The sequence below is a fragment of the Triturus cristatus genome, chromosome 2_1, assembly GCF_964204655.1.
Source record: "Triturus cristatus chromosome 2_1, aTriCri1.1, whole genome shotgun sequence".
NCBI classification, from domain to species: domain Eukaryota; kingdom Metazoa; phylum Chordata; class Amphibia; order Caudata; family Salamandridae; genus Triturus; species Triturus cristatus.
This window is the reverse complement of record NC_140581.1, coordinates 1128908128-1128935646: the sequence shown is the minus strand read 5'-3', so window position 1 is coordinate 1128935646 and position 27519 is coordinate 1128908128. Positions and strand designations below refer to the sequence as shown.

General features: G+C 40.4%; 1 protein-coding gene across 5 annotated transcripts in view; it reads right to left on the bottom strand.

Annotated features, from left to right (window-relative positions):
* MAPK10 (mitogen-activated protein kinase 10) overlaps nt 1–27519 on the bottom strand; it is a 948252-nt gene that overhangs the window by 84280 nt on the left and 836453 nt on the right. For all 5 annotated transcript variants that reach the window (XM_085636553.1, XM_085636554.1, XM_085636551.1 and 2 more), the window contains one exon: nt 10793–10917. In XM_085636553.1, coding sequence (XP_085492679.1) covers nt 10793–10917 — 125 coding nt within the window. The remainder of the gene's footprint in view (nt 1–10792; nt 10918–27519) is intronic.

Genomic DNA, 27519 nt, shown 5'->3' with positions numbered 1-27519 from the left:
AGTACACAATAAAATGTAAATGCAGGTAAATGAACTGTACACATATTTCAGAATATATCAGGATTAGGAAAGCACAAATTAAGTAATTTTTCTGTTATTCTGAAGTGTGGTGGAAACAAATAATTAATTAGAATCCAAACAAATCAATACTCAAGGTGATTCTGATTTCCGCACATTATCATTTGTGTGCTGTATAGTTTTATCAGTTAAACTTTGTCTGCGCAACTGTAATGGTAATTTGAACAGAAAATATGTTCGTTGTAATGACAGTAAACTACCATACTATGCTTACTCCACTCTACGCCACTCCACTCTATGCCAATTCATGCTACACCACATCACAACACTCTACTCCAACCTCTGTCTTTGAATACACAGCAAATGTGACAAGACTAAAACAAAATTCAAAAGCCTGTTTATTATTCATTAACTTCTGATGTCAGGCATAGTTATTATGGGGGTGCCTTAGCGCATCCCCCACTCTCCTACTTCCAGTTGCTATGGAATGGTCAGCGAAGACAGTGATTGAAGTCTACTGTCCCTCTCAGGCCTCCGTTTCTATTTTTGTAGTCATTTACAAAGGGTTTCAAAAGACATCCTGCTTGCATAAGCATAACTTCCATCACATACTTACACGCTCAGGGCATTCTCCTGGGCATAGCTGATGATTATCAGACTGTTTTTACTTATTTTATGTTTTGTGACGCAATGGGTAGTCTGATATTGTGCTGAAACACTTAGAAGGTCCCTAAGGCGAAACTCCCCACCCTCCCCCCCACCAAGCGAACCCTTCATCCCTATTTCTGGAACTACACCGGGAACCTGATTCACAAAAGTAAACTTCCACTTTTGTGTAAGTTTACAATTTTTTTTAAATTCACAAACTATGAGTTTAATTTTACTAATATTAATTTTACCACTGCAGAAACTCCGAACTCTTGGCTGAGTCTCTACACTTAAAAAGAGAGACCTCTTCTATCTTTATATATGCAGAGTTCACCGCCCCAACTGCAGTCTTCCCAGTCGCAAAATTACTATCAGTAAAATAAACTTGAAGTTTGTGAATACCCCAAAAAATATCAGACATACACAAAAGTGTATGTATATCTTTGTGAATCAGGCGCTCAGTGTCAATTCGAGCTCATTACTTCCCTGACCTCTTAACATACTCAATATTCTATAAATGCCACATTTTCCTATACCGCCGATTATGTGCCTTATCTGGTATTTGTTTATCATAATTATGATTAAACTATTTGAAACTTAACTAGACCTTAGCCCGCATTTTCGGAAGAACATCGAGTCTTTGTACCAGAGCCCACTGCCTTTTATGTATGGGTACTCAAATATGAGATTTTACAGCAAATAAACAATTGTTATACATCAATGATTCTGTTTTAAGGGCAGGTGGTAATATCTGTTCTGTAAAACGTTTACTAATATTTTTCAGAGCTCCTTACTGTTCGGGTTTAACGTAAAGGAGTCTCAGTGTACCTAGTATTGCTTAAACCACACTGGTGTCTAGTCTGCCTTTAAATATAACCTGTCTAAGGAAGTTCATTGCAAATGCCTTATATCTCCCCCTTTCACTCCTTATGACAAATTGAGTACACTTATATTCTTCCTTCTTAAATTTTTTTGCCTCTTTGAAGTTCTTGATATTGTTCTATCTTGGACTTATAGGTTAATAATCACCTGCATATTTGTTCAACCTCACCAGTACCTTTTTGCCTAGTGCCTTCTAAGATTCTTGTCTTGGTCGACAACAGATCGGATTACTAAGACTAATAATATTGTAGCCAGATGGTGGTGACTACAGCTGTCTTTCTGGCAGAGGCTTCATTTGGTACAAATGGTGGTGACACTGTGTTATAACTATGTTTTTGGGATGTTACTGTCCCCAGTCTTTCAGAACAATCTGCAATTAATGAACGGCCAAATCAGATCCTTTGTATGGGCAGACAGTTGGACCTGCATTTAAATTATGAAATTGCAATCAGTATCATCTGGTTGCCTCTGATCTGCTTAATGTGGACATATACTATCTGGTGCACCATCTTTCCCAGCTGGTGTTCCTTCTCCGGCCTTCTTTCCCCGCTACTCTAGTCCATGATAGAGAATCACTCCCTTTTAGGTCTCAGAGCTCTTGACATTTTATAGTTTGCGAGGACTCCTCTGCAGAAGGCGGCCAATTTAAAGTTCATTACCATAAAAGATACTTACCAACAAAATACAGAAATGTAAAGTCTGCATCTTCGCTCATTCAGATACCTCAGGAACAATGTTGGGTTCCAGATGTGTGAAGCATCATTCCGCGAGCCAGAATGAACCCCTAAAGTTCTAAATAAATTGGGCAACATATTTACAGACAGCTGTATGAAAAGGTTTGCTGATCTGAGTTTGTACTTCAGCCTTCACCGCTCTCATTTTTGCTGTTATTTGCAAATGTTGCACTGTTTCGATATCTGGTTGGGCATTGCTCCTTAAAATTCACCAACATCATGCTTATTTTCGTGTTTCTTTGCAACAGAGCAAAGAAAGGGAGTGATATACGGTATTTACTGCACACTGATATCTGACTTTTTCATTACAGCCACTGAGACTGAAAGACCACTATATTGAAAGACACATTCACTACATGACTTCATAGAGGACTAGGAATCCCATTTTTTATCACATAACAAAGACCTAGCAGGGGCAGACTCAAGTACAACCACAAAAATTTCCAGCATAACTATTATTAGATGCCAGATAAACAGCAGATGCCACACCTTTAACGTCTTGCTAGAGATGTCGGCAACTGGTCTGCAACCTACTGCACTTCGTGTTATAAGTTTGTGTCCAAGGATTTTCCTGTAGATGTCGTAGTAGATCACTCATGTCTCTAAGGTAAGAACTGAGGTCTTGAACATACGGTGTAAGAGAGAAATCAATATAATTTGCAATAGGTTCTAACAATGCACCTTTAGCTGATATGATTGGTCTTCCCAGTGGTTTGGTTGGGTGTTTATGTACTAACAACTTATGTTCAAGACTACAGTTCTTACCTTAAAGACACGAGTGAACTACTATGACATCTACAGGAAATTCCTTGAGCATGTGAAGACTTTCGTAGGAAAAGGATCATACAATTCTTCAGCCATAATGAAATGCTGTTAGAAATGATCAAACTATGTCTAACAAAGAAGGTATTTCTATTTGGAAAGGAAATCTACCAACAAATCAAAGGAGCTGTGAAGAGATTCTCGTTTAGCCCAAACTATGCATGTCTAAGTATGGGCTGGTGGGAACAACAGATTGCATGGTCACCAGAAAAAGATCAATATGTGGGAAAGATCATCATGTGGTTATGATACATAGATGATTTGTTTATTATTTGGGACGGCACTGAGGAGGAATTCTCAAAATACTTCATGATACTCAACACAACTAAAGCAAACTTAAAATTTACATATGACATCAGTGCAAACAGAGTTACTTTCTTAGACACCGAAATATATATAGAGCAAAATAAAGTCCACACTACCCTTCAGAAAAAAAAGACCGCAACTAATGCATTATTACATGCTGGCATCTTTAATCCACCGTCACAGATAAATAGCATCCCATATGGTAAATTTCAGAATTTCTAAGGATCCGTAGAATATGCTCTCTAGAGGAAGAAATGGATAAACATATCGAGACAACACCCCGCTAATATGAGAGGAGAGGTTACAGACAAAATGCAATTAGAGCTGGCGTAATCAAAATCAAACAAAAACCTAGAACTGATATGCTAAAAAACAAGGAACACAACAAAAAGACCAATGAACAAACAAATGTGATATGGCTGATCATTACCTTTTCAGTTGAGGGAAAATAAATTCATAAAACTATGAGAAAGAATTGGAATATTTTACAACTAGATCCAACAGTAGCCATAGTAATGGGCAACCATAACTTTCTGAAGAGCTAAAAATCTCAAGGATACTTTGATGCACAGTCATTTTCGAAAGAAGAACAAAACAACTTGGTAAAATCAATCCAGTTTAGTCAACTGCAATACATGTAAAGTATGCCACATTGACATTAATAAACAACAAATTACTAAGGCTTCAAAGAATAAATGGACAATCAATCAAAACACCACATGCAATAGCCAGTTTGTGGTCTATGTAATAGAGTGCCCATGCAATCTTAAATATGTGGGCTGTACCATTTGTGAACTGAAGAAAAGAATTCTAGAACATGTCAGAGCAACTGTAAACAAAGATCGTGAAAAGGCGATTGCAAAACATATGGAATCTAACCATGAAAGTAATTGGAAACAAATGAGATTCTATGCTATTGAAATGATCGAACAAAGTAAAAGAGGCGGTAATAGAACACGCAAGTTAAGACAAAGTGATTCCCGACACATATTTATCTTACGAACCCTAACACAATTCGGTCTGAATCAGTTTGAAAAAATGTATAAAAATCTTTCAAAAAATGACTCAAAGAAAAACTTGCAAAGGTAGGAATTTCTCTATAGAGGACTTTAGACTGTCCGTAAATTTTAAAACAACACTTTTCATTTGTGTACACTCTCACTATTGACCCACTAGAGGGCATGATGAGTCAAGTGGGGGTTCAGCAATTGCTGAAAATAATGGATGCTTAGAAATCATTATAGAGTTCACATCATGGCACACTATAAAGTCAAAAGCCAGATAACCCCCTTACGTCACGTATAATTTTGGATAATTTGTACATTAGCACATGTGACGCACTACATTTCCCAGAATTCATACTCATGGTTGAGTGGTCTTAGCACATGATGTTATTTAAATGTGCCTGACTCTGTAATTGCATGAGCAAGGTCTCTGCGAGACTGAAACGCGTAGGGACATCATGAATTGATCTTCACAAGAGCATGAAATAATAAAGTCAAGCATTATAGAGTGCCCGTGATTGTGACCCGTTTTTTACTACGGTAAAAACGTTTGGATATTGACGGCGAGGCTCTGCAGTACGAGGGAAATGCACACTCCCAGCAAAGCCGAGCCTACACATGAAAAGATATATATATATATATATATATATATTCACTGAAAAAACCATAGGTTTCACACATGTTATAGTTAGCTGGACATTTCACTTGTAAAAAACCAATGAAATTCCCCCGTTATAGTTAGTTCAGCTAACTATAACACGCGCGCCCGCAATCCACTGCTGATGACGTCACATATTACATCACTCATGACATGGTCAGTGACATCACTGATGACATCTCAAATGACATCACTGATGACATCATCCATTGAGTATGTGTTTCTGAACAATTTTAATATGTTTAATATATATATGGAAAGGCCTGTTGAAGAATGAGTGGGTGTACAAGTGTGTAAATGGATGATTTTCTGTGGTGCGTAACTGACTTTGGAGAAGTGTGGCTCAATGGTTAGAGCGGCAGACCCTGATGCAGAGTTCTGGCCCGGGACCAGAGTTCAATCCCCCGCCTCAGCGGGTCTTGGATTCAATTTCCTCGGACCTGTTAATTCTCGCCTCGGTGCCTATTCTAATCATGGGTCCCACGCTGCAACTCTGGGCAATAGCTTGCTTAATCTCCACAACGGCCCCAGCAGCGCTGGGATGCCTGGCTTCACCATGGGGGTGCCCAGGAGTGGACATTTCACAGGGAAAGGCCAGGAAGGGTTCCACAGCGGTATGAGTAAAAGCGCCAGGATACCCCCGTTGGGGGTGGCAGTGCGCTATACAAGTACATACACATTTACTCTATAAGTGAGTCATTAAATGTATCTTACTGCAGACTAGTGACTAAACTGTGTAAATGTTTGTATGTGTCTGTATGTTGGTGTATAAGTGGCGGCATGGTTTTGTGAATACCTATATAAGTGTCTATATGAGTTATTGATTGCTTGTCTCAGTATCTGTATGGGTTCCTGAGTGTTTGTGTGGGTAGGGTGTGTGTGACTCTATGCATAGATGTGTGAGTGGGTGATTCTATGCCTGCATGGTTTTAAGAGTGCATCTGTGATGGACTGTATGGTTGAGTGAGTGTATGTATGGGTGTGTTAGGGATTGAATGGTATATCTCAGTGGTACATTTGTGACTAACTACATATGTGAAAGGCAGTATATATGCGTGTAAGAGTATATAAGTGGGTAGATGTGAGAGTGTGTGATTGTGAGAGTGACTGTATGGATGAGTGTGTGCTTGTATCAATGATTCTATAAGAGCGTAAGAATGTGATACTATTTTTATGAGTAAGTGAACATGAGTGTGTATAACCGCATAGGTGATTAAATGGGAGTGTGATTATTTGCATGACTGAGTAGCTGTGAGAGTACCTCTATGGATGATTGGTAGTGTGTGAGTGTCTATATAGGTGTATAAATGCATATGAGAGTTTTGTATGGAGTGACTGTAAGTATGAGTGACTGTACAGGTGAATGAGTGGAGGTGTATGTAGACCTAAGAGTTAATAAGTGGGTATATAGTTATTGGTATTGCAGTATGTATGGTTTTGAGAATGGAACTCTTAAATTTTGAGTCGGTGTATCAAAGGTTTATTAGGGTGTGAGAAGATGTGGTAATTTATCACATGGATGACATCATCAGTGATGTCATCAGTGATGTCATTTGAGATGTCATCAGTGATGTCATGAATGATGTCACTGACCATGTCATGAGTGATGTAATATGTGACGTCATCAGCAGTGGATTGCGGGCCCGCGAGTTATAGTTAGCTGAACTAACTATAACGGGGGAATTTCATTGTTTTTTTACGAGTGAAATGTCCAGCTAACTATAACATGTGTGAAACCTATGGTTTTTTCAGTGAATTTGCAAGGTTTTTTAAATGCTAATTCTTAACTATAACGTGTGTGAAACCTATGGTTTTTAAGTGAATTTGCAAGGTTTTTTAAATGCTAATTTATGAATGTATTATTATATTTTTTAAATATTTATTTTACAATAAGCTACCTATATATATAGTTATAGATTAACTTTATCCTGTACTATGGAATGGCTCAGTTTTTTTTTTTTCTTTAATTTGGATAGAGTTGAACAGCATAGTTAATATCTTCTATAAACTTATAAACACTTTTAATTATTATTATTTTTTTAAGTGTATTTGACCGTGCACGCATGCGTACGTGCTCCGTGTGCGCATGCGTACGTGCTCCACGTTCGCATGCGTACGTCGTGCGTGCTCCGTACGTGCGTGCTCCGTACGCGCATGCACGCGTGCTCCGTACGCGTGTGCTCCGTACGCGCATGCTCCGTACGCGCATGCGCGTGTGCTCCGTACGCACGTGCTCCGTGCGCGCACGGCAAATCATGTGATTTAGAAACAACACTTTTCATTGGTTTATAGTAGTTTCAGGTCATGTGATTAAGAAACAACACTTTTCATTGGTTTATAGTAGTTTCAGTTCCAGAAACTTCCAACACCACACCCAGTCCCCTCATTATTACTTCTGATTCCCTGGGAGAAGGAGCTGAGCAGCTTTTCCAGTACTCCAGTACTTGAGAATGGCAGAGCAGCAGTCATCTTCTGGGAGTGAGCAGGAGACCCTTGTGCCACAGAGACTGAGGAAACAGAAAAACTCTTTTATATGGCAATTTTTCACTTTTCCAGAGGGGCAGGAGAAGGTGAATGCTCCAAAAGTCACCTGCACTATTTGTGGTGGTGTCTTATCAAGAGGAGATCCTAAAAAGAAATTCTCTTTTAGTATCTTCACTATGATCAGGCACGTTAGAGATGTACATCCTGTGGCTTATGCTCGAGCTGCTAGAGAAAACCCTCCAGCAGCTCAGCCGAGCACATCCGCAGCAGCTCAGCCGAGCCTTTTATCTGCGGCGGCAGCTTCACCTTCTTCTGTTCCTCTGGATATACACCCTCTGTTTAAGAGGGTGCATATACGGTGCAATGCTCTTCTCTCTTATGGGGACACCAGCATTCCTCTAATAGGGAGCAAGATACAGCAGCACACATGCGGCACCCTATAATTTTTGTCATTTTTTTGTTCCTCTGTTTCTCAATTAACACAACGGCTCTTTTTATAGCCACCTAACATCTAAACACTTAAATTTGATTTTTAATTCTATTTTTTTTATTTATTTTTTCCACCGTGCGCGCACCTCGCGACGGTGCGCGCACGGTGCGCGTACCGTGCGCGTACCCCGCGATTGTTTTTAAAAAAAAATGTTTTTTTCACCCTTCATGGTCCTTCATGGACCCCCTGACAAAAGCTAGGGGGTCAGGAATTCTGTACCCTGCCCCCTTTTCACGTTCTCCACCTTTCTTTTTCAATGTCACACACAAAATGGTGGACAACACTTCCTGATTTCGACCGATTCAAATGTTGACTGACATGTAACCACCAATCAGAATTACGCTCGTGCACGGCACGGTGCGCGCATATAGATATTTATGTACTTTTAACTGCAATTTTCTCAGGAACTACTGAACAGATTGACACCATATATGCAAAAGGCACATCCCTGACCTGAGGACTACCTCTTTGCCAAATTTCAAGTAATTCTGTTCAGCCGTTCGGGCTCTACCTTCGACTAAAGGTCCTATAGGAAAATGCATTGGGAAAACGTGTTTTGGGACCCCCCTTTTTTCTCAGCCCCCGCTTGACGAATCACCCCGAGACTTCCAGGGTAGGAGATGAGCGGAGCGCCCCATTAGTTTTGAAAATTTCGCGAGGATCCGTCAACTGGCGCCAAAGTTATTCAAAATAGAATTTTCAGATTTCCTATGGAAACACGGTCCTAACTATAACTATCTACTGGCGACCGCCAGTAGATAATATAGAGACAGATCAAATATATAACTGATGACAATATAAGACCGTATTTCATGTTACCCTCTGTATTTTTCTATTACATGTTTATATTGTGTAAGTTGGTATGAAAAGCTAGTTGTTTAAAAGTAAACATTGAACTATACTGTTAGCTTGTTCACAGTAAAAAGAGACCAATACCTAATGTACCTGAGGCACTTGAAACAATCTAAAAAGGGACCAATATCTAATGTACCTGATGCACTTTGACATAGCTTGTCAAATATCTGCCCAGTTAGAGACCAATGGTCTTCTCTACAACTCTCGTAAGGCTTCAGAGATTGAAGGAGCACATAAACTATCCTATTAAGCCCTGAAGAAGGACAGTCTGGCTCAGTGATCCTACTTGGTCTCTTGTCTGTTTTGAGACCACTGACAGCCCGATGTTGACCAGTAGGCTGTCTGGTCCACAAAATTGAATATCATTTATATGCTGTTAACACATTTCTGGCTGAAGCTGCAAGACGACCGTGGCAAACTGCCCAATGTATAACATTTTCTCCTCTATTCTATGTTTGGTTGCAACAGCATTGGCTTTGCCTTAACATGACAATACTGCAATGAAGATCCAAGTGAAACCCTTCCCTCTATCTGTGCCCATAAACCTGGAAAACCCCCAACCCCTGAGGATAAGGTTTATAACCTGGAATGATTTTCAATGGTATTCTTTCCTTCATCCAGCAGATCAGTACAATATCCACATTTTGGCATTCTGCCATCTACAGCATTTGAAAGAGGCCCTGTCTCTGTTGCATTGCTAAATGGGATTCTTCAACACCCGTTGGTATGGCATGACATGACTACTGCAACATCCTTTTCACCAGCGCCCACCTCACTTCCCTCTTGGAACTCTAGTGTACAAAATTATGGAGCTTGTCTGCTATTTGGTCTGAATTGTCAGGACCACATCTCTCTTGCTCTTAGCTCCATCCTCTGGCTCCTAGTAAAGGAAAGAACATCCTGAGAGATTGGAGGTCTGACACTTGATTGTTCCAAACCAGAACTCCTCCCTCAGGAACTTCCTGCCTCATCATTTGAGACTAGAAAGTTGCAACTTCTAATTTAAAAAAAAATCTTCAAAATCCATCTTTTTCACTCTAGCTTTTTAGATGGTTTCCCACAACCCATGGTACCCTGCATCAGCTGTATTATTCGTCCTGGTTTGATGCCTTAGATTGTTTTGTCTCTGACCCAGGGCTCTTGGACTCTTCTTCCATCAAAGCTTTAACACTTCCGCTGGAACATAATTGACAGCAGATTTTCACCGTACTTGTTTTTTGCTGCAGGATTACTGATTGGTGCTACACCTAATTTTATTCTGCCATGGGGTTTTCTGCATGAATATGGATTGAGAGCACTAGTTTAATATTTGCTTCATAATTTGTAGATTTCAACCCAAAAAATATTTCTAGCTCATATGGTTCAAAAGTACTGGGAAAAGAGAGCCTCATGAGGTCTCGATTGCAACAAAGTTAACAGGTCACCTTTCAGTTATGATTGCTTTATTTGGTTGTTAAACTGGTGCCAATGAGGTGAGACCAGTCCCAACTACTATCGATGACTGTAAAAAATAACAAAATAGCACAGTAGTGCTGCCACAGAATGTTCCACAATACGGAGCAAAATGTAGTCAACACTGCTTTCTTATTTGGTCCAAAATTGCCACATACTTCCATTAGCCCTAAATATATTACTTCAAAGAGTAGATTAAGGTCTTTATTTAGAGTTCAGAATAGATTAAGAGTCTGATATATAAATTGGCAAATGGGTACTCTGTCACAAATGCGAAAGATATCCGTTGACTTTATTACAAGTGCCATGGAATATAGTGACCTTCTAATAAGGATCCATTCTATTTATGACGGAGTACCCCCATATAAGGCCTTAACATTCATTCATTTTGCTATTGCATTTCATAGGGTCATAAACAAGTGTAAAGCCGCTGGCTTACCGCTTCCACTTCTGCTGGGTCATACCAGACATTAATGTACGGGTGCTGCAAGGCTTCATCCACGGATATCCGCTTTGCTGGATCAATCACTAGCATCTTTGATAAAAGATCCCGGGCTTGGCTGGCTAAAGCAATGAAACAACAAAAACAAAGAACGCACAGGTTAAGTTGTTAATTTGTAGGAAAATAGAATCACATATTATAGAATGCTGAACATTGTACCTTTAAAGTTTGAGTTTATCCCCGGTAAATAAAGCATATTTCAGAGTATACATCACTGATATTTCTAAAGGGCGCTTGTTATTATGCACTAGTAACATTTTACACACATCTTCCACCTCCATGAACAGATCTCATAAAATATGAGCATGTCCTACCTAAAAAGCAAACTTATATATTTACCCAAGAACCCTATGCAAAAGAAGACAAAATATTTAGGACATAATTTTCTCTTTGGTATTATTATGCAGGCATTTTGTATTTTCTATATGCAGTCCTTGGGTTTGTTTTCTATCTCTTTTTGGGATTCAAAAACAGTGATATGTTGTATATAATTAGGGCGTTTCCATATGGACTCTGGAGGGTGGCCTGCCAGACCATCAAGTCGGTAGCGGCTTTGGTCTCTGCCCTCCAGCAGAGAGTTACCTGTCTGACTATTGGTGATCGATGTCATGAGTGTCACTGTCATCACATTTTATTCATTGCAGCAAGAGTCACCATGCTTTCTGGCCTGAATGACATTTTATATTGTTTTTTAGAAGCTACCCCTCAAGGCAGGAATCTGTTTCTGAAAAGCAAAATAACGATGATCTTGACTAGGGCCGGCCCTAAATCGGATTGAGTGGCCAGCGCTCTGAGCGGAAGGAAAATTTGGTGTTTGTTGTGGCAGTGGGGTTGTTGCGGTGTGACACCAGGAGGTGTGAGGAAGATGGGAGGAGGACAGGGGGTAGATGACGTGCTAACAATTTTGCTGAGGTTCATTAAGGGCTGATTACAAAGTCTTTAACAGGACCCGATTGAGACTTAGGGGTCTATTTACTAAGATTCAACGCCATGTTTGTATCACAAAAGTGACGCTAAACGATGCAAAATCTATTTTTACTAATTAGCGCTGGAAAACAATCGAAAGTAGAACAAAGCAGCACTATGCGCTGCTTTGCATCACTTAGCACCAAGGGGGCGTACCATGGGTGGTGCCCGGGCGTTCTCATGCAACTACCCATGGCTTCTGACCCTATTTACTTAAAAAGTAGACAACATTTAGAGTGAGAAAATAGCACCAATTTCAAATAGATGCTATGAAGGAGAAATGCTTTCATTTCTCCTTCCTTTTCTGACTTTGTATGTGTGCTGCACTAGTGGGAAAAGGTTTAGAGTTAGTCTGAGCATACTATTTTGTACTGGAAGGCTATCTGTCCAGTGCAAAACCTATGCTAGACTCACTCATACACGCTTGCACTATGGTGCACAGTTTTGTGCGTGGCACACAGCAGATAATTTCAGCGCCGACACTAGGGAGAGGTGAGGAGACTGCGATATTTCTGCAAATATGGCGCTATACTCCTCTCCTGTTCTCACACAGAGTAGTGCAGCTTTTTTGCCTGCTACGCTGCGTTGCATGAGATTTTAGTAAATCTACCCCAAAGTGGGATGGACGAGCTGCTGTTTGCATGACATTAAGTCAGCAGCTCTTTGCTATGGCGCACAGAATATTTGTGCCCCGGGCCCTGATCTTGACATACAGAGAGTTTTTATTACATTTTGCAAAATTACTAATTTTGCGCAAAATTTTGTTGCGCAACTCATGACAAAATAGTAATTCAAGATAGCCGGAGGTGTCTGTTTCAGCAGAAAATGTCTCTTGGCAAGAACCCGAATGGAATTTTTTCTCATAATAATTAAATGAATGAAATACATTTTAAAGCGCTACAGCTGTGTCCGAAGAGGCGTCTCGGCACTATGATGAGAATGCCATAGTAAGTACTAAAGAGATGGGTTTTCAGCATTTGTTTAAAAAAGGCCTTCTGTAGGGATTTTCCTAAGTGAAAGTGGAAGAGAGTTCCAAAGTCTGGCTGCTAGCACAGAAAAGGAACAGTAGCCTCTTCTGACTTAGCAGACATTTGGAACACAGTAAGAGCAGCTAGGCTGAATGCAGAGTTCAGTTGTGAGCGTATTGCAATATCCTCTCTCAAAGGTACACAAAGCCTGTCTGATAGAAGACTCTGTGGATAATAACCAAAGCCTAGATATGTGTCAGTTTAGTTATAGATAGCCAATGTGGATCCTTCAAGTATAGTGAAATGGAATGTGTAGCTGGAATTTTCATTGTCAGCCTAGTTGTCGAGTTCTGGACTATCTGTAATCTGCGCATCATAAAAGCCAGGGGCCAGATTAAAGGGTGTTGGCATAGTCAGGTCTGGGGTTTTTTAAGGCATGCTGGATGGACCATCACGTAGCATCTGGTGCCAAAGGAAGTATCTTTTTCTGGGATTTGAGCAGGAAAAAGCAAGTTGATAAGAACGAGGACATTTGTAGAGGAAAAGTAAGGGTCAAATGGACCTCTAGATTTCTCTGTGTGGAGGTCAATATGGGGGGCTGACCAAGTTCCACAGGCCCCCCACTGCGGGATCGATATAATCCTTGGTTCCAAAAAGCAGAACCTCTGTCTTGTCAGAATTAAGTTTCAGACAACTGGCATTCATCGAGTTAGCCAAGGCACCTAAGCATCCATTTAATGAATGCGCGATGTCTCTGTTAAATTGTAGGAAGTAAAGTAAAAGCTGCGTGTCGTCAGCATATGACATCACTTTGAGGCCCCATGTCTGTAGCTATTGATAAAAACTATGATTAAGTATGTTTAGTAACCTACTTTTTGAAAATAATACACGCATATCTCTGTGTGTGTACATTTATTTAATAAATAATCATCTAAAAATAAAAATAGTATACATAGAGGGGTAGGGCAACGGAAAGGAGCACTGACGTTGGATGGGGATCTGTAGAACTGTGTCTAGGGTTGCACATGGAAAAAGAAAAATAACCCAAACATTGTTCACTTTATTTTAGGTCAGGCATTTATTTGGGAATAAAGATGACAACATATTTTACATTAAGTTTAAAAAATGGGGTAACATTTCTGAATTTTGGGGTGATATTTTCTTTCAATGTTTAACTATTGTTTATTTTCAAATAAATCCCAGTAGCCACGCACGCTTTAGTATGGACTAGTTCAAATTCTTCAAGGAACTAGACCTGACAGCTTAGATCTGAAAATACTTTGGGTAGAGCTGGCATGCCACGAACAGAAGATCTACCACTGCTTTTAAACATTTTGGCTTTCTGCACTAGATTCATCCATGTTATTCCATGGAGAATATCCTCCATGGAATAAACTATCTTTGCTGGGTAAGAACCATTTTCTTAAATGTACCACATTGGGCATTTTGGCTGGCAACCATTCTGCTAAGTGTGGTAAAAGAACAAGGCAGGTTGTAATCTACCACACCAGTTGCTACATACTATTTTATGTATCTGACACTTTTATAATAAATACGTTTCACAATTTTCAGTTTTTATTGATTTTTACAGATTACTAAAGATCAAGAACAATGTTTTCCTGTATTTTTAAGAAAAGAAAAACACAGAAAAGTGGACTTCTTTTCCACACCTCCAAATACTGTCATGCAAGCCTTCCAGGTCAATACTTCTAAAAAGCGACAGCATGGAAAGTGGAAAACTTGATGACAAACCATAACTTTATATATGCACTGTTTGTACTATAATGCTTACATTCTCATGAGGATATTGTTACATTATATTTGTCCGCATATAGTGTTAAAAGTAGACGGAGGTTACTACAATATGGATAAATACATAGGTAAATGTTCAAAAATTTAGTAGCATCTAATCGGGAATCTGTTTGATGTCTGCTGAGATCCCACTTCTCTCTGGCTACAATCTTGTGGTTCCCTTTTTGGTTAAAAAACCCTATATATTTTAAAATTTGAAGAAACAAACCAATGGGTTGTCTTACTTTAGACTTATAGTCCAGAGCATGACAGCTTACAAAAAATAAACTGTGTATTTGTCAAAAGGTAAACAATTTGTTTATGTTGTGAGGATAACGAATTATGTGTACAAATGCATATGCAAGTAGAAAAAAATCCAGCTTTAAAAATCAGACAGCATATATGTATACTTACTGGAAAAAACACAGTTAATGTGGAGTCAAGGTAGCAAATGAAAACTGAAAAGCCTCTGATAATTCCAATTTATGGTTAGGACTGCAATCCACAAGTTGCACAACAGACAAACTATAAAATGCAATGCTCTTGATTTGACTCTTGATGTGAAAAATGCAATAATAAATAATCTTACAGATCAAATTACATATTTTACCCTACACATCAGAAAAGAGACCACTATCAATGCAATTTTTTCTTTATTTTTGAGTACATTTTGATATTAATTTAATTGTCCTTTTAGGTCCCGTAACTCCGTGGGGTAAATATTATGATTTCAAAAGCACTGCAAGTTATGGATTGCATGTCCGCTGTGCAACATGGATTGTGGTACTAATCAAATTTCTGTGATTATTCAGTTTTAATTTGCAACAGAGCTTCACTGAGTGTTTTTTCAGTGACTTTCCAAGGTTTTGTTCCCCCCAACTAAAGCTATCCCTTTGTGCACTGGGACGTGCTATGGAGCAGCACTCGCATGGGGAGGGTGTGTTTTAGGATACAAAGGATGCATGCTCTTTTAACTGGCTTACTGCGGAGATGTACGTAGCCAGCATGAGATTGATAAATAAAACCATGGAGAGGGGCAGAAACTATTCCAATCCTTAGAAAAGGAGATAAAGACAACCCAGCTAATTATAGACTAATTAGCTTGATAGATAATACAAAAAGAAAATGCAGTAGGTAGATGTTGGCAAGAACTCAAACCTGGGAGGAAGAGAATCAGGTGTTGTTGCACCTCCAGGCAGGCTTAAGGTCACATACGAATAAAAACAGTAATGTTAAACAAAGGTCATCTATGTTTTATTCATTGACCGGAGAGAAGTCTTTGATATGATTCCCTGAGTGAAATTATGGGCTGTACGCAAAGATATGGAGATGCCAACAAATCTGCTTCATATAATAATGCGCTTGTACAGCAATAACTATGTGAAAGTGAGATGGGGAAGGGAGGGCATATTCATTTCAAAAGGGGAGTTTGCCATGGCTGTGTATCAGCCCCAACCCTGTTTACACTCTACATCAATGGGGTCATTGACCCACTCTATGACTGTAAGGGCGACCCTCCAAAACTGGCAGAACAAAGAATCCCTGCCCTATTGTTCGCAGATGATACGCTATTAATTTCCTACACCCCTATGGGTTTGCAGAACCTACTCCATCGGGTCTCAGTTTCCTGCACACAGTATGGCTTGGAAAACGATGTCACTAAAACCAAATAAATGGTCTTTCATCCGCACAGGTCTTTTAGAGGGAAAGTGAAATTGGTATCTACTAGCTTGGAGCAAATCAAGGATTTTGATTATCTGGGAGTGAGGTTTGCTGACATATTGTCATGGGCTCCCCAAATATTGAAGAGCAAGATGACTATAAAGTATGCAGGTTCAGCAGTCTTGAAGAAATTAAGTACATCTAATTTCTGACCGAAAACACCTGCACTTGAGATCTGCCACGCAAGAGGGCTAGGCGTAGCACTCTATGGTGTGGAGATCTTGGGCATGGGCCAAACAAAGAATTTGGTGAAAACAGAGAATACATTTATACGATCGATACTCATGCTGCCCCAAAGTGCCCCAACTACACCTATGCACCGAGATCTAGGTCTAAATAACATAGCACATGTCGCAACCTTCAAACCACTGACTTATTGGGTAAGACTCTGGACTAGCAAATCTCGGATCCCTATTAAGTAAGCATTTGCAGAATTAAAAACCTTATATAAGTATGGTTCGATAATATAGTTCAAACACATCAAGACCTGGACGTATAAAATGGGTTTACATGAAGTCTGTGACAATGCAGAGAGAATTACCAAGGAGATGTTGGTCTATTTAAAATAAAGATACTGGATGCATGTAGAATGGCTGTTTGAGGCAGAATCTGGTGCAGTGAGTGGAGGATTTCTTGATTTAAGAGCGCCCTGGAATTTGAACCATTTCTGGATCTAATATTCAGATATGGGATTTTACCTGTGAACACGTTTAGTAGCAGATGAGGAGAGTGTGCAATTTCACACACTTGCCCTGTATAAGTTCTGAGTCTGAAGAGCATTTTTTGTTCTTTTGCCCCTTTAATCAAACTTGAGGAAGATCTGGACAATTCCTATTTGCCGTCTGCTGTGCATTTTAGAGATGCCACTCGTATTCTAAGTGAAAATACTGAGTGGGTTGTCTTTTTTGTATCAAGATATTTATTTTATGCCTGGCAAAGAAGATGTAGATTTCTTAAAGTATGTTAGTATTTCAGTATAATGGATGAAATAAATACATTCCTTTGTGTCATCATGATTTTATTTGACATTGACAAGGATTGGTGGAAAGATGCACTCTATTTTAAGGTATGTTTTATTGTATTTATGACTTTTGATTTTTTTCCTCAAAATAAATAAATAAGACCTGTGCTTTTACATGTTTCATTTTCTTCCTTTTTATGGAAGTTTCTTACACATGAGAAAATAAAATAAAATAAATAATGCTAGCTGTAATTTCAATGTACTCTTTGCTTTTTCAATAAATGTAGTTTTTTTATCATATACCACATGTAACAGTTCCCTACACCCAACCAACCATGGGCGGGCAGCACCCAGTGTTGACAACCTTTGGACATGCATAGTAGGGGGTGGCCACAGGTAATGGCCAGTGGCAAAAGCTAATAAGACCCAAAGAGAAACCTATTGGGTTTGCCAATGATTGTTACTTCCTAGACTAACTCCAGCGTTTTGAACACAAGATAACTATTTTTCTAAAAGTAGGTGCGTTTCTTTTTAGTTTTTGTTTAATACAAAGGAAGCTCACTCTTCACATGCCCTTGCCCCTTTCTACAACTTTCTAAGCTTTTTTGATTAATGTCAGGCAATCAGATTTGTTTTACATTTGAAATGTGTTTCAGAATGTTCTGTTTAAATGTTTCTCTCACTGCCAGCCAATCAGAGCCTCTGGGTCTTTTGTCTCTGTTTTAAGTCCAGACAACCAAAACTGGTGATGGGGTAATAAAATATCCAATGCTTTCTTTTTAGGTCGAGCCTGGGCAGGGCATGCTCTGCTCTGCAAGGCATGGAGTATGCACTTGAGGCCCCGCCCACTCTGGCCATATTTGTCATTGGCTTGTCTCATTGTCCTTCATAAATGCTCGCTTCTGATTTTTAAATAGGCATTAGTCCCTCCTTAGTACCGCCTTGTCTTCATTTGTAACCTCCCATCAGGACACCCCCTTTTACATGTGTTGTTGCTCAGTAGGCTTAAACGAGCTGAGTCTAAGGAAAGGGGCGTGGCCGCCATTAAAGTGAAAGTGTAGCATGGGGCGCTTTTACAAAAAAAAGCATTTGTTTGTCAACTTGTAAAACAAATGCTTTTTTTTGTAAAAGCGCCCATACCGCTCTTTCACTTTAATGTCGGCCACGGCCATTGCTTTAGACATGGCTTGTCTAAAGAATGGGGCGCAGCCGATATTAAAGTTAAAGCACCGCATGGGCATTTTTACAAGCTTGCATTTGTTATGCAATAGGTGTCACATTTACATGAGTTTCGTAACCTATTGCATTGCAAATGCTTGTTCCAATTTGGGTCTGCTAATAATCGTCAACGGTTTGCGAAGAGTTTTCAGATTAATGGTCCAGATCTCTCTCACTTTTTAACCTGTGCGGGCCCACTCAACACATTTTTGTAGGGCTAATCTTTCAAACTACTGAAATAGATTTACATCAAATCACAGGAGCTTTCTTGAGTAAAGTTCTACACTCATTCGAAGCTAGGTGTTTTCTGTAGAGGAAAGCAAATATTCCTTTGGGAGCTAAAAAGGTATATGTCACTTTTTGACCACTTTTGAAATTAAAAAAGAGTGTTCATTGCATTATGCCTGCACTGGGCCAAACGACACACATGGAGTTTGGCAGCATCTGGTGAGATGTTAGTATAGCCCTAACCAAAGTCCAGTCCTCCTTCCAACTCTTGCTGCACACAGCGCAAGCCCCAGCGCAGCAGGATATGACTATTCTCTGTGGGTTGGGCGCGGGATTTCACTGCCTTTAGCTGACTCCTGTTGCACACAGCTTTGTGCCCGGCCTGACCAAAGGCCAATTGTTGCAGGCCACCTCCACTTATCACAGCAGATGGACTTCTGCAGTGTAATATGACTGGCAGCTGGGGGTAGGGATGCAGATGCATCATGGGCAGGCCAGTGGGGGCTGAAGAAACCCGGGAGGGCGGATGCAACACAGAGAGTGCGGGTCGACAGGAAGCAAAAAGTAGGGCGGAGGGGGGAAGCAAACAGAGAGACAGCAATGTGGAGAACAGCAAAATGGGCAAGAGCAACGCAGAACTGTGAAGGGAAGAAGCACAGCAGAAAAAAGCAATGAGGGGGGCGAGTGAATCACTGAGGGAGCGAGAGAACCAAAAAGATGAGAGAGAACAGCATATAAAGAGGAAGAAAAGCACAAGCAATGACAAGTTTCTTATGGCAGGTCTTTGTCTTTTCACTTTGAAGAGCACAATTAATTAAAATCTGCACACATAAACATATAGGGCTGTACTGAAACTAGTAGTGGTTATGGTTCCAGACAATTTCACAATAGCAATAGGGCTCTGTCCCAGCACTCTACCCTTTGGGAGTTATAAAGAAGGAATCCACATGGCTCTCTAATTGCTCCCTCACCTCTTTCATCTCTCTGTCTTTAACACTAGTCTAACTACATCCCTAGCACTGGTTCCAAAATACCTTTTTCCTTACCATTCATATTAGCCAGATTTTCTGCCCCTTCAGCTTTATGCTACTAATACTGTTCTGCTTATTCTGGCTCTTGCTCACATCTTCCGGTTTCGGCCTTTTATGTACTTCAACAGGACGGTTACTACTGGAGCAGGGTCAAGACCGATTTGAATATAACTGGGTCCAAACTGAGGGCGGAAAGTACTTGGAAGAGCAATGGATTGTAACGCTACCACAAGCAATTGTCAATGGTAAGACATATTGCAAGCATATGTTCTATGTTACACCCTAATTGGCCAAGAGTATTCCAGGTGTGGGTCTCTTGCTCACAATTCCACTAGAACCAAGCTGCACAAGACTTATGAGCGCCAATATGGGCAAAACCAGTCTTGGGTTATTTCTGTTCCAGTTCAGAGAGGACCAGGCCTGGCAGTTCGGGCTGGACTGTTCCTATTGGAGTAGGTCATGGGGTAGGACGTACTAATTGTGGGGTCAGCCAGACCTACCCGGCTGCCCCCTACATCTTTGATGACATCTTATAGACCCATCTCCCTTTCAGACAGTACAGCAAAACTGATGGGACGACTCCTGCTGAACAGATTGGAGGTGTGGGCCACAGAGAAGAATATTTTACTACCAGTGCAATATGGTTTCCAAGATGGCAAGGAGACAGTTTATTAATGTCTCAATTTAAGTTTAAATGTAGCAAAATATACAGCGGTAAGATCCGATAAAATGTATATGGCCTTTATGGATCTGTTGGCCGCATTTGATTGCGTTTCCCACACCAAACTCTGGGCCATTATGGAGGAACTAGGCATTGACCCTCCGATAATTGTTTTCATCAGCAAAATGTATGCTCCCGTTTAAAGTAAAACGGGGGTAAGGCAGGGTGGCGTCCTTGCCCCTCTTTCCTTTTCACTATACACTAATGGTGTGCAGGAAGCTGTGATGGGAACAATAAAAGATCTACCCACCTTCAATGCAGCACCCCTTCCAAAACTGCTCTATGCAGTTGATGCTGTGTTGATCTCAAGAACATTGTTGGGCCTAGAGAAGCTGGTAGTGGCGTATTCAAAATTTATGTCCAATCTGGATCTTTGTGTGAACGAAGCTAAATCTTTTGTGCTGGTGACAGGTAATCGCCCTAAAAAGCTTCCAATGTTTTATATAGAGCAGCGTAGATTGACAGTGGTTGACAAACTAATTGGGGGTTGTATTTGATAGAAAAAGTTCTTGGTCCAACATGGTGGGTAATAGGACCCTAGCCATGGAAAAAAGTGTGAGGGCCATTTCTTCCTTTACTAAGAAGTTGGGTGCTAAGAGGATCAATGTGATAAAAAAGGTGGATGCCACAAAAACCGTCACTGCAGCATCTTATGATGCTAGGGCATGGTGGCAATTGATTAACTCCAAAGAATAGACAACAGTTTCTATATAAGACTGTTAGCACTTCCAAGTAATTGTGTGAAAGGCATCTGCCATACTGAGTTAGAGGCCACATATATTTCATACGTAGTGAGACTCTCCCCAATTATGTAATGGCATTCGATCTGGAACAGAGATACGGTCAGTGTGACCCAAAATCTCATCAAGGACTGTTTGGCCCTAGACAATGCACATAAGGTCGCCTGGCTGCAATATGTGAAAACAGTGGTGGGAAGTCTGGGGCAGGGGGACTTACTTGTTAACTCATCCAGCTGCAGAACTATGTCCAAAGATAGAATTAAGAGAACATTTTTGGACAAGTGATCAAAGTTAGTTGCACTAAAAACTCAATAAAGCTATAGTTAACATGCCCCCTTTATAGCCCGGTGGATAGGTCATATTTGATTAATGTGACAAACCTCCAACACCGCTTTATCTTAGTTAGATTTTGTATGAATTTTATCCCATTAATGATGGGTTTCCCAAAGAATACTTTTTCATTAAAAGACCTTCCAGCATGTCCCTGTAATAAAAGGTCTGTACAGTCTGATCTGCATATACTATTAAAGAGGTATATTCGCCCCTTTTGCGAAAATTCCATTTTAAACAATGCCGTCCTGCACTCTACTGTATTAAACAACTATCTAATCCTTTTATCTGTTATAGTACGGCATTGTTTTATTGGTCCTCGTGGATTAATAGGAAGGCCTTGACAGAGTGGGATAGGGGAGGAGAAAAGGGTGATGTCAGACTTTAAGACTGATGGCATAATGTATCTTATATTTATGTAGGGTTGCCCTTTTAAGCACTTGAATTTATATTTATTATTAAATATATTTTAGGACGTTCGCTACATGATATCTATGTATATTTGGTGACAATACCCAACTACCAGATAGGTCTTATAGATTGGATTAGCGAAGCAAAATTGGAATGAGTGAAACCAACTTTGAGGGTACAATGCACTTTATACTATTGAAATCATTGAGATCAAAGAGGGATTTAGTAACATATGTCCTAAATTCACATCCCTGGAACGTACAGAAATGTATCAATAAATCATCTTTTTCACATTTTGGTTTGTGAGGGAAACATGGGACCTACCCATAATTAACTTTAACAATAATTGTTTTGATAATTAGAGAACCCAGTTTGTTGCAGACGTTGACTTAACCATTCAGTCTGAATTGTCCTTGCATCACAACCCCCTGAGGATCTTTTGGGTAGGAGATTTAAATGTGTGCTGTTGCCCTTTCCTTATCAAACCAAACTGTGGGATAGTAGATGCATCTGGGAAGCACATGCCCATTTTAAACAAGATGGTTACGGTATAACCCTGAACAATCTAATGATGAAGTATAGCCTCAAGATGTTGAACACACAGAGGGATGAAGATGGGAGCTTAACGCCCACGTCTGCTAGAAATGATTATCTCTCCACCATTGATATCATCGGGTCTGAAAAGTTAGATACTGTCACGAACGGTTTTGAGTCCAATGTATCTGTATGTAGTAACCACGCCCTCTTGACGGTGAGGATATGCTTTGCAAGGAAGTCGAAAAACTCTCATAAAATAGACTTTAAACCAATTGTGGCAACCAAAAATGGCTATTCGATTAAATGGGACAAAGTCGACTACACATCTTTCCTTCCTGTCATTCTGAAGAACGCCCTGGATGAGATCAATGTATGCTTAAACACTGAGGTGGGAGCTACGCAAATTATCACAGCTTTGACGGTTGTAGCCTCAAATGTAAAACAGGCTCTGAGCCCTAGTACTCATGAACCTAGTGGTGGTTTGAAGCAGATTGCACCAAAGGTAGAACCTAGTTGCACAAAATCCTTCAGCAGAGGCCTGGAGACATGGTACTAATAAGACAGGCACATGCATACTTTAAGCAGGCTATAGCACATGGAAAGAAAGTGACAAAAGATGCTGCCTGGGAGGCATTGGTACAGGCTAGTGTCCTTAAAGACAGCAGGTCCTTTTGAAGAGTGATCAACCATTAATATGTTAGGGATTCCAACAATCCCTCAATGGATATACATATAGCAGAAGAGGAATGAATTGACTACTTCTCTACTATATATGTAGATCAGAATAACTCTAGTGTACAGTCTAACTCTCCGATTACCCCTGGCGTACTTCCTTTTCCCAGGGCCAATAATTCACAGAGCAATCTATTGTCATTCCTTAAGAGTGATGTGAAAAGGGCTTTGGCCGAAAGCAGTAATGGAAGGCACCAGGACCAGATGGGATGCCTCAGGATTTGTTTTGTGATCAACAAGAACTATGGGCCCCGTTACTCACCAATGTTTTTAATGCAATTGGGCAGACTGCCCTCCCTATTTCAAGGTAATCTTTCATTATCTTACCAATCTATAAAAAAGATGATAAACCGCTACCACAAAATTACCGCCCCATTTCTCTTTTAGATACTACTGTAAAGGTTATGGGGCATATACTATTGCATAGGCTGGAGAATTGGGCAACTGCCAACGATATATTGGTAGATATGCAATATAGGTTCAAAAAGGGGCCGAGCACGCTCCATCAATGCTTGAATTTGAGTATAATAATTGGGGAGTACACAGTGGCTAAAAAGGTGCAATCTTTTTATCATTTATGGACCTATCAGCAGCATTCAACTGCATTTAGCACTCGAAATTGTGGCTAATTATGGAGGATTTAGGGGTGGAGGTTGGTGTGATTACTTTTATTAGGCAATTGTATAGTGACGCTAACACCTTCCTATGTTTTGGCAGTGGTGGTGAATGTACGGGTAGCTTTAAGATCAAGAAGGGGGTTAGGCATGGGTGCATTCTAGCCCCCTTCGTGTTTTCCCTGTAAATTAACTGGTGGAGTTAGCCCTAAGGACACGGGTGAGAGATACGGCCTATATTGGTTTGAGTCCCCTCCCTGTTCTACTGTACTCAGACGATGCAGTGTTGATTGCTGGAACAGGGAGAGGTCTGCAAGGTCTTATTGATGATTACATCTCCTTTATGCTGGGGTTGAACTTAAGAGTCAATGGCGTCAAGACTTTTGTCATGACTTGTGGGGTAAGACCTAGTACAAAACCTGTCTTTTTTTGCTGAAGGGTCAACACTGAGTGAAGCTCCTTCCTTCTCCTATGTGGTGGTCATGTTTGACAGTAACTGCTCTTGGTTTCCCATGGTATCAAGTAGGTGCGCATAGCTGGAGAAATCCATTAATGATGTTTACTCCTTTTTGAAAAAACTGGGTGTGAAGCCAGTGAGGGAACTCTTGACTAATTATGAGAGTAGATGTGTGGCAGTGGCATCCTATGGTGCAGGGGTAAGGGGCATTTCCAATGCGCAGAACATTCAAAGGGTGGAAAATGCATCTATGAAAAACCTTTTAGCAGCTCTCCCAAGCTGCTCTAATGTTGTTTGTCATTCTGAACAGGGGATCCAATATACACAGATAAGATCAAGATAACCTCACTTTTACTTTGGCATTCTACATGATCACGAGAGGAAGCAGGTCTGAATAAAGGGATACTCCGGGATTGTTTGACCTTAGATCGTGCTTTAGAAATTCCGTGGTTGCGATACGTAAAAACATGTTTTGAAGAGATTGGCCACCCAGATCTCTTTAATAAACCTGTTTCCTGTAGAATTCTTGAGAAGGGCAAGCTGAAATATCTGGTCAATGTAAAGGCACAGAGGAAAAGATGGGACATTGAGACTACAAAGACATCTTTTGCTGCTTATACTGCGATGTCTTTCCAAGAGGGTTTGCATTCCTACCTGACCCTTGTTCAGAACATCAGCAAAATTTTATTTTGACCATATTCAGAGTTAATCTTTTGCCTTTGATAGTGAGTTATCTCACAAATTGCCATTCTTTCTCAGGTCTCTCTCTGTGCCACTGTGATGGTGTTTCCTCCCAAATGAACCTGCATGTTGTATTTTTATGTTCTTTTTATGATTTGCCAAGAAGAAAATGTGTCCTCCCCCTATTTAAATTGTTTTATTTTAGACAATGAAGACCAGCTCTATTATTCCTGCAACAATTGAATAATCTTTTGGTCTGTTGTGCTATGGCCTCTCATATATGGCGGATTAAAAAAATTAGGAAAAGTGTGACGCTGGATCCTATCTAAATGAAATGCTGTTTTGAGTGTTTTAAGGTTTTTATTCTGCACGTTTCTTTACTGTGATGGTTTATTCTGTTATGTGATTTTATGCATTGAAGTACTTTTATGTTACTGAAGAGTAGTGAATAAAGTTTTTTACTGACTGACTGACATCACACGTTCTTTGACCTTCACTTTCACTCACACACTGACTTACACAAGCACACACATTCACACATAAAAACTCTCACATAAACATACTGTCACCTGCAAGCATACACATACCACACTTTTTAAAGCATTTTTTACCTCAGCTGCAAAGGTATGTCCCTTCCAACTAATTGTACTCCATGTTTTATTATACTAACAGTGCATAATGTAATATTATTCACTATTAGTGTAATAAAAAATTGATAGAAAACAAAGCGAGCGGAGCCCCAACTAACATCGATATGTACACACTGCCCCTGGCATTGCTTTTGCCACTTCTGAGGCCAGGAGTTGCAAAGGCAGTGCCAGAGGGTCACAAGGTACAAGCCAGGAGTCGCAACTGCAACACCTGGTGGCCCCTAAATGACATCAATGTCTAGAACTTTTGGGTAGTATCATGTTATTTTATCTTGATTAAGCAAAATGCAAACATGAACAATGAAATCGAGAAAAAAGAGAAATCGGTCCAGGACCCGATTCACAAAGAGCCTTCGCCAGCCGTGGCGGAGGCTCCACAGTTGTGGTGGAGTCTCCGCCGTCATGGCGGAATCCCCGCACAGCAGTTTCGCATTGTGGAGAGTCTGCTGTGACTGCGGAGCCTCCACCACCTCTGCAGAGGTTCTTCGTGAATCGGGACACCAGTGTGTAAACAGTCCTAAAAAAGAAATTTCTTATGTTACTAAATTTGATATGAATCATAAAATATCTACTGCAAATGAGCTAAATTGTTGTTCCAGTACAAGTACAGACTGGACATAAAACAAAGACTAGAAACAGGACAGCAAAAGGGCACACAGCAATAAAATGGCATTGTAAAGGTAACAATAAAAAGGCATTACCAATAAATAGCTCTCTTGGGTAAGGTTTATTGAAGTAAGCAAAAGGTAGTCATACATTTCCAGAAAATGAGCCCAAAGGCTGTTGTAAAGCACTGTAGCTCTTACATCGCATGTATTGCATTCGGTTGGATCCACTGACAACAGGGCCGTGCATGGAAACAAAACCAGCCCTGGTAAAAATGTTCTAACTAGCCCCGCTCCCTTCCTCCTTGCTCTCATGCCCCTCATCCCCCTCTTTCCTCTCTCTCTCTGATGAAGCCTACCTCGTGCCTGCTGTAATTACCTGGGGAAGCTGGAGAAAGTGACAGAGGTGCCAGCAGAGGCTCCATGCCTTAAAAACCGGTCCTCAATGGCCTTAGCCCACCGGGGAAATGCCCGGCGGGATCAACGGGCGGTCTGGGCCTGACTGATCATTAGCTAAACATAGTGACAGTTCAGGGGCGCCATGGAGGCCTGCGCTCTGAGTCCAATGGGACGCACATGGTCCAGCAATTCTCTGCACTTTAATAAGCCTGCACTGAAACACTGAGCACAGGGGTCTGGACCACAAGGGAATTGGCTGCTCATTTCAGCAGATGCAGCACTTCTTTTCGCTTCTATTATAACTATGTACAATAAAGTGAAAGGTAATTGTAAAAACATAATATACCCTCTATTAAATCTGCGACTACTACTCATGGTGCGCATTCCGTGGTTGTGTAGAAATCAATTATAAACTCATTACCCTGCGCGACTCTGATTTTCAAGCTACTTAGGGCCGGTTCGGTCTGAGGCGCAGGGACAGAGGTATTTATATACTCACTCCCACTCCTCTACTATCAAATTAGTCTCCTGTGGTTTTGGACTAAATGAACTAATTCATGTTAGAATTGCTTTTTATTATTACTCCATTACCTATTATGTTTCAAAACTGGAGAAGGAGTTATACAGTGTGGCTCTTATGAAAAAGAGCTATGATACTGGTATTTTTTGTTGTTCTTTGATGTTGATCATGTGTATCGTTCAGATGTTCAAAACATGACCTAGTGCCTTCAACCGCAGGCCGTGTTGTTCAAGAATGAGAAGCATATGCTGCTGTATTTAACATTTGTATACACTAATATAGCCTTAGAGCCCAGGCATTAAAAGACAGCTCCAGTGTTGAAGGCCTGAGCCAAAGGAGATGGTCTTTAACAAGGGAGCGGGCCTTTAATGGTCGATATAGC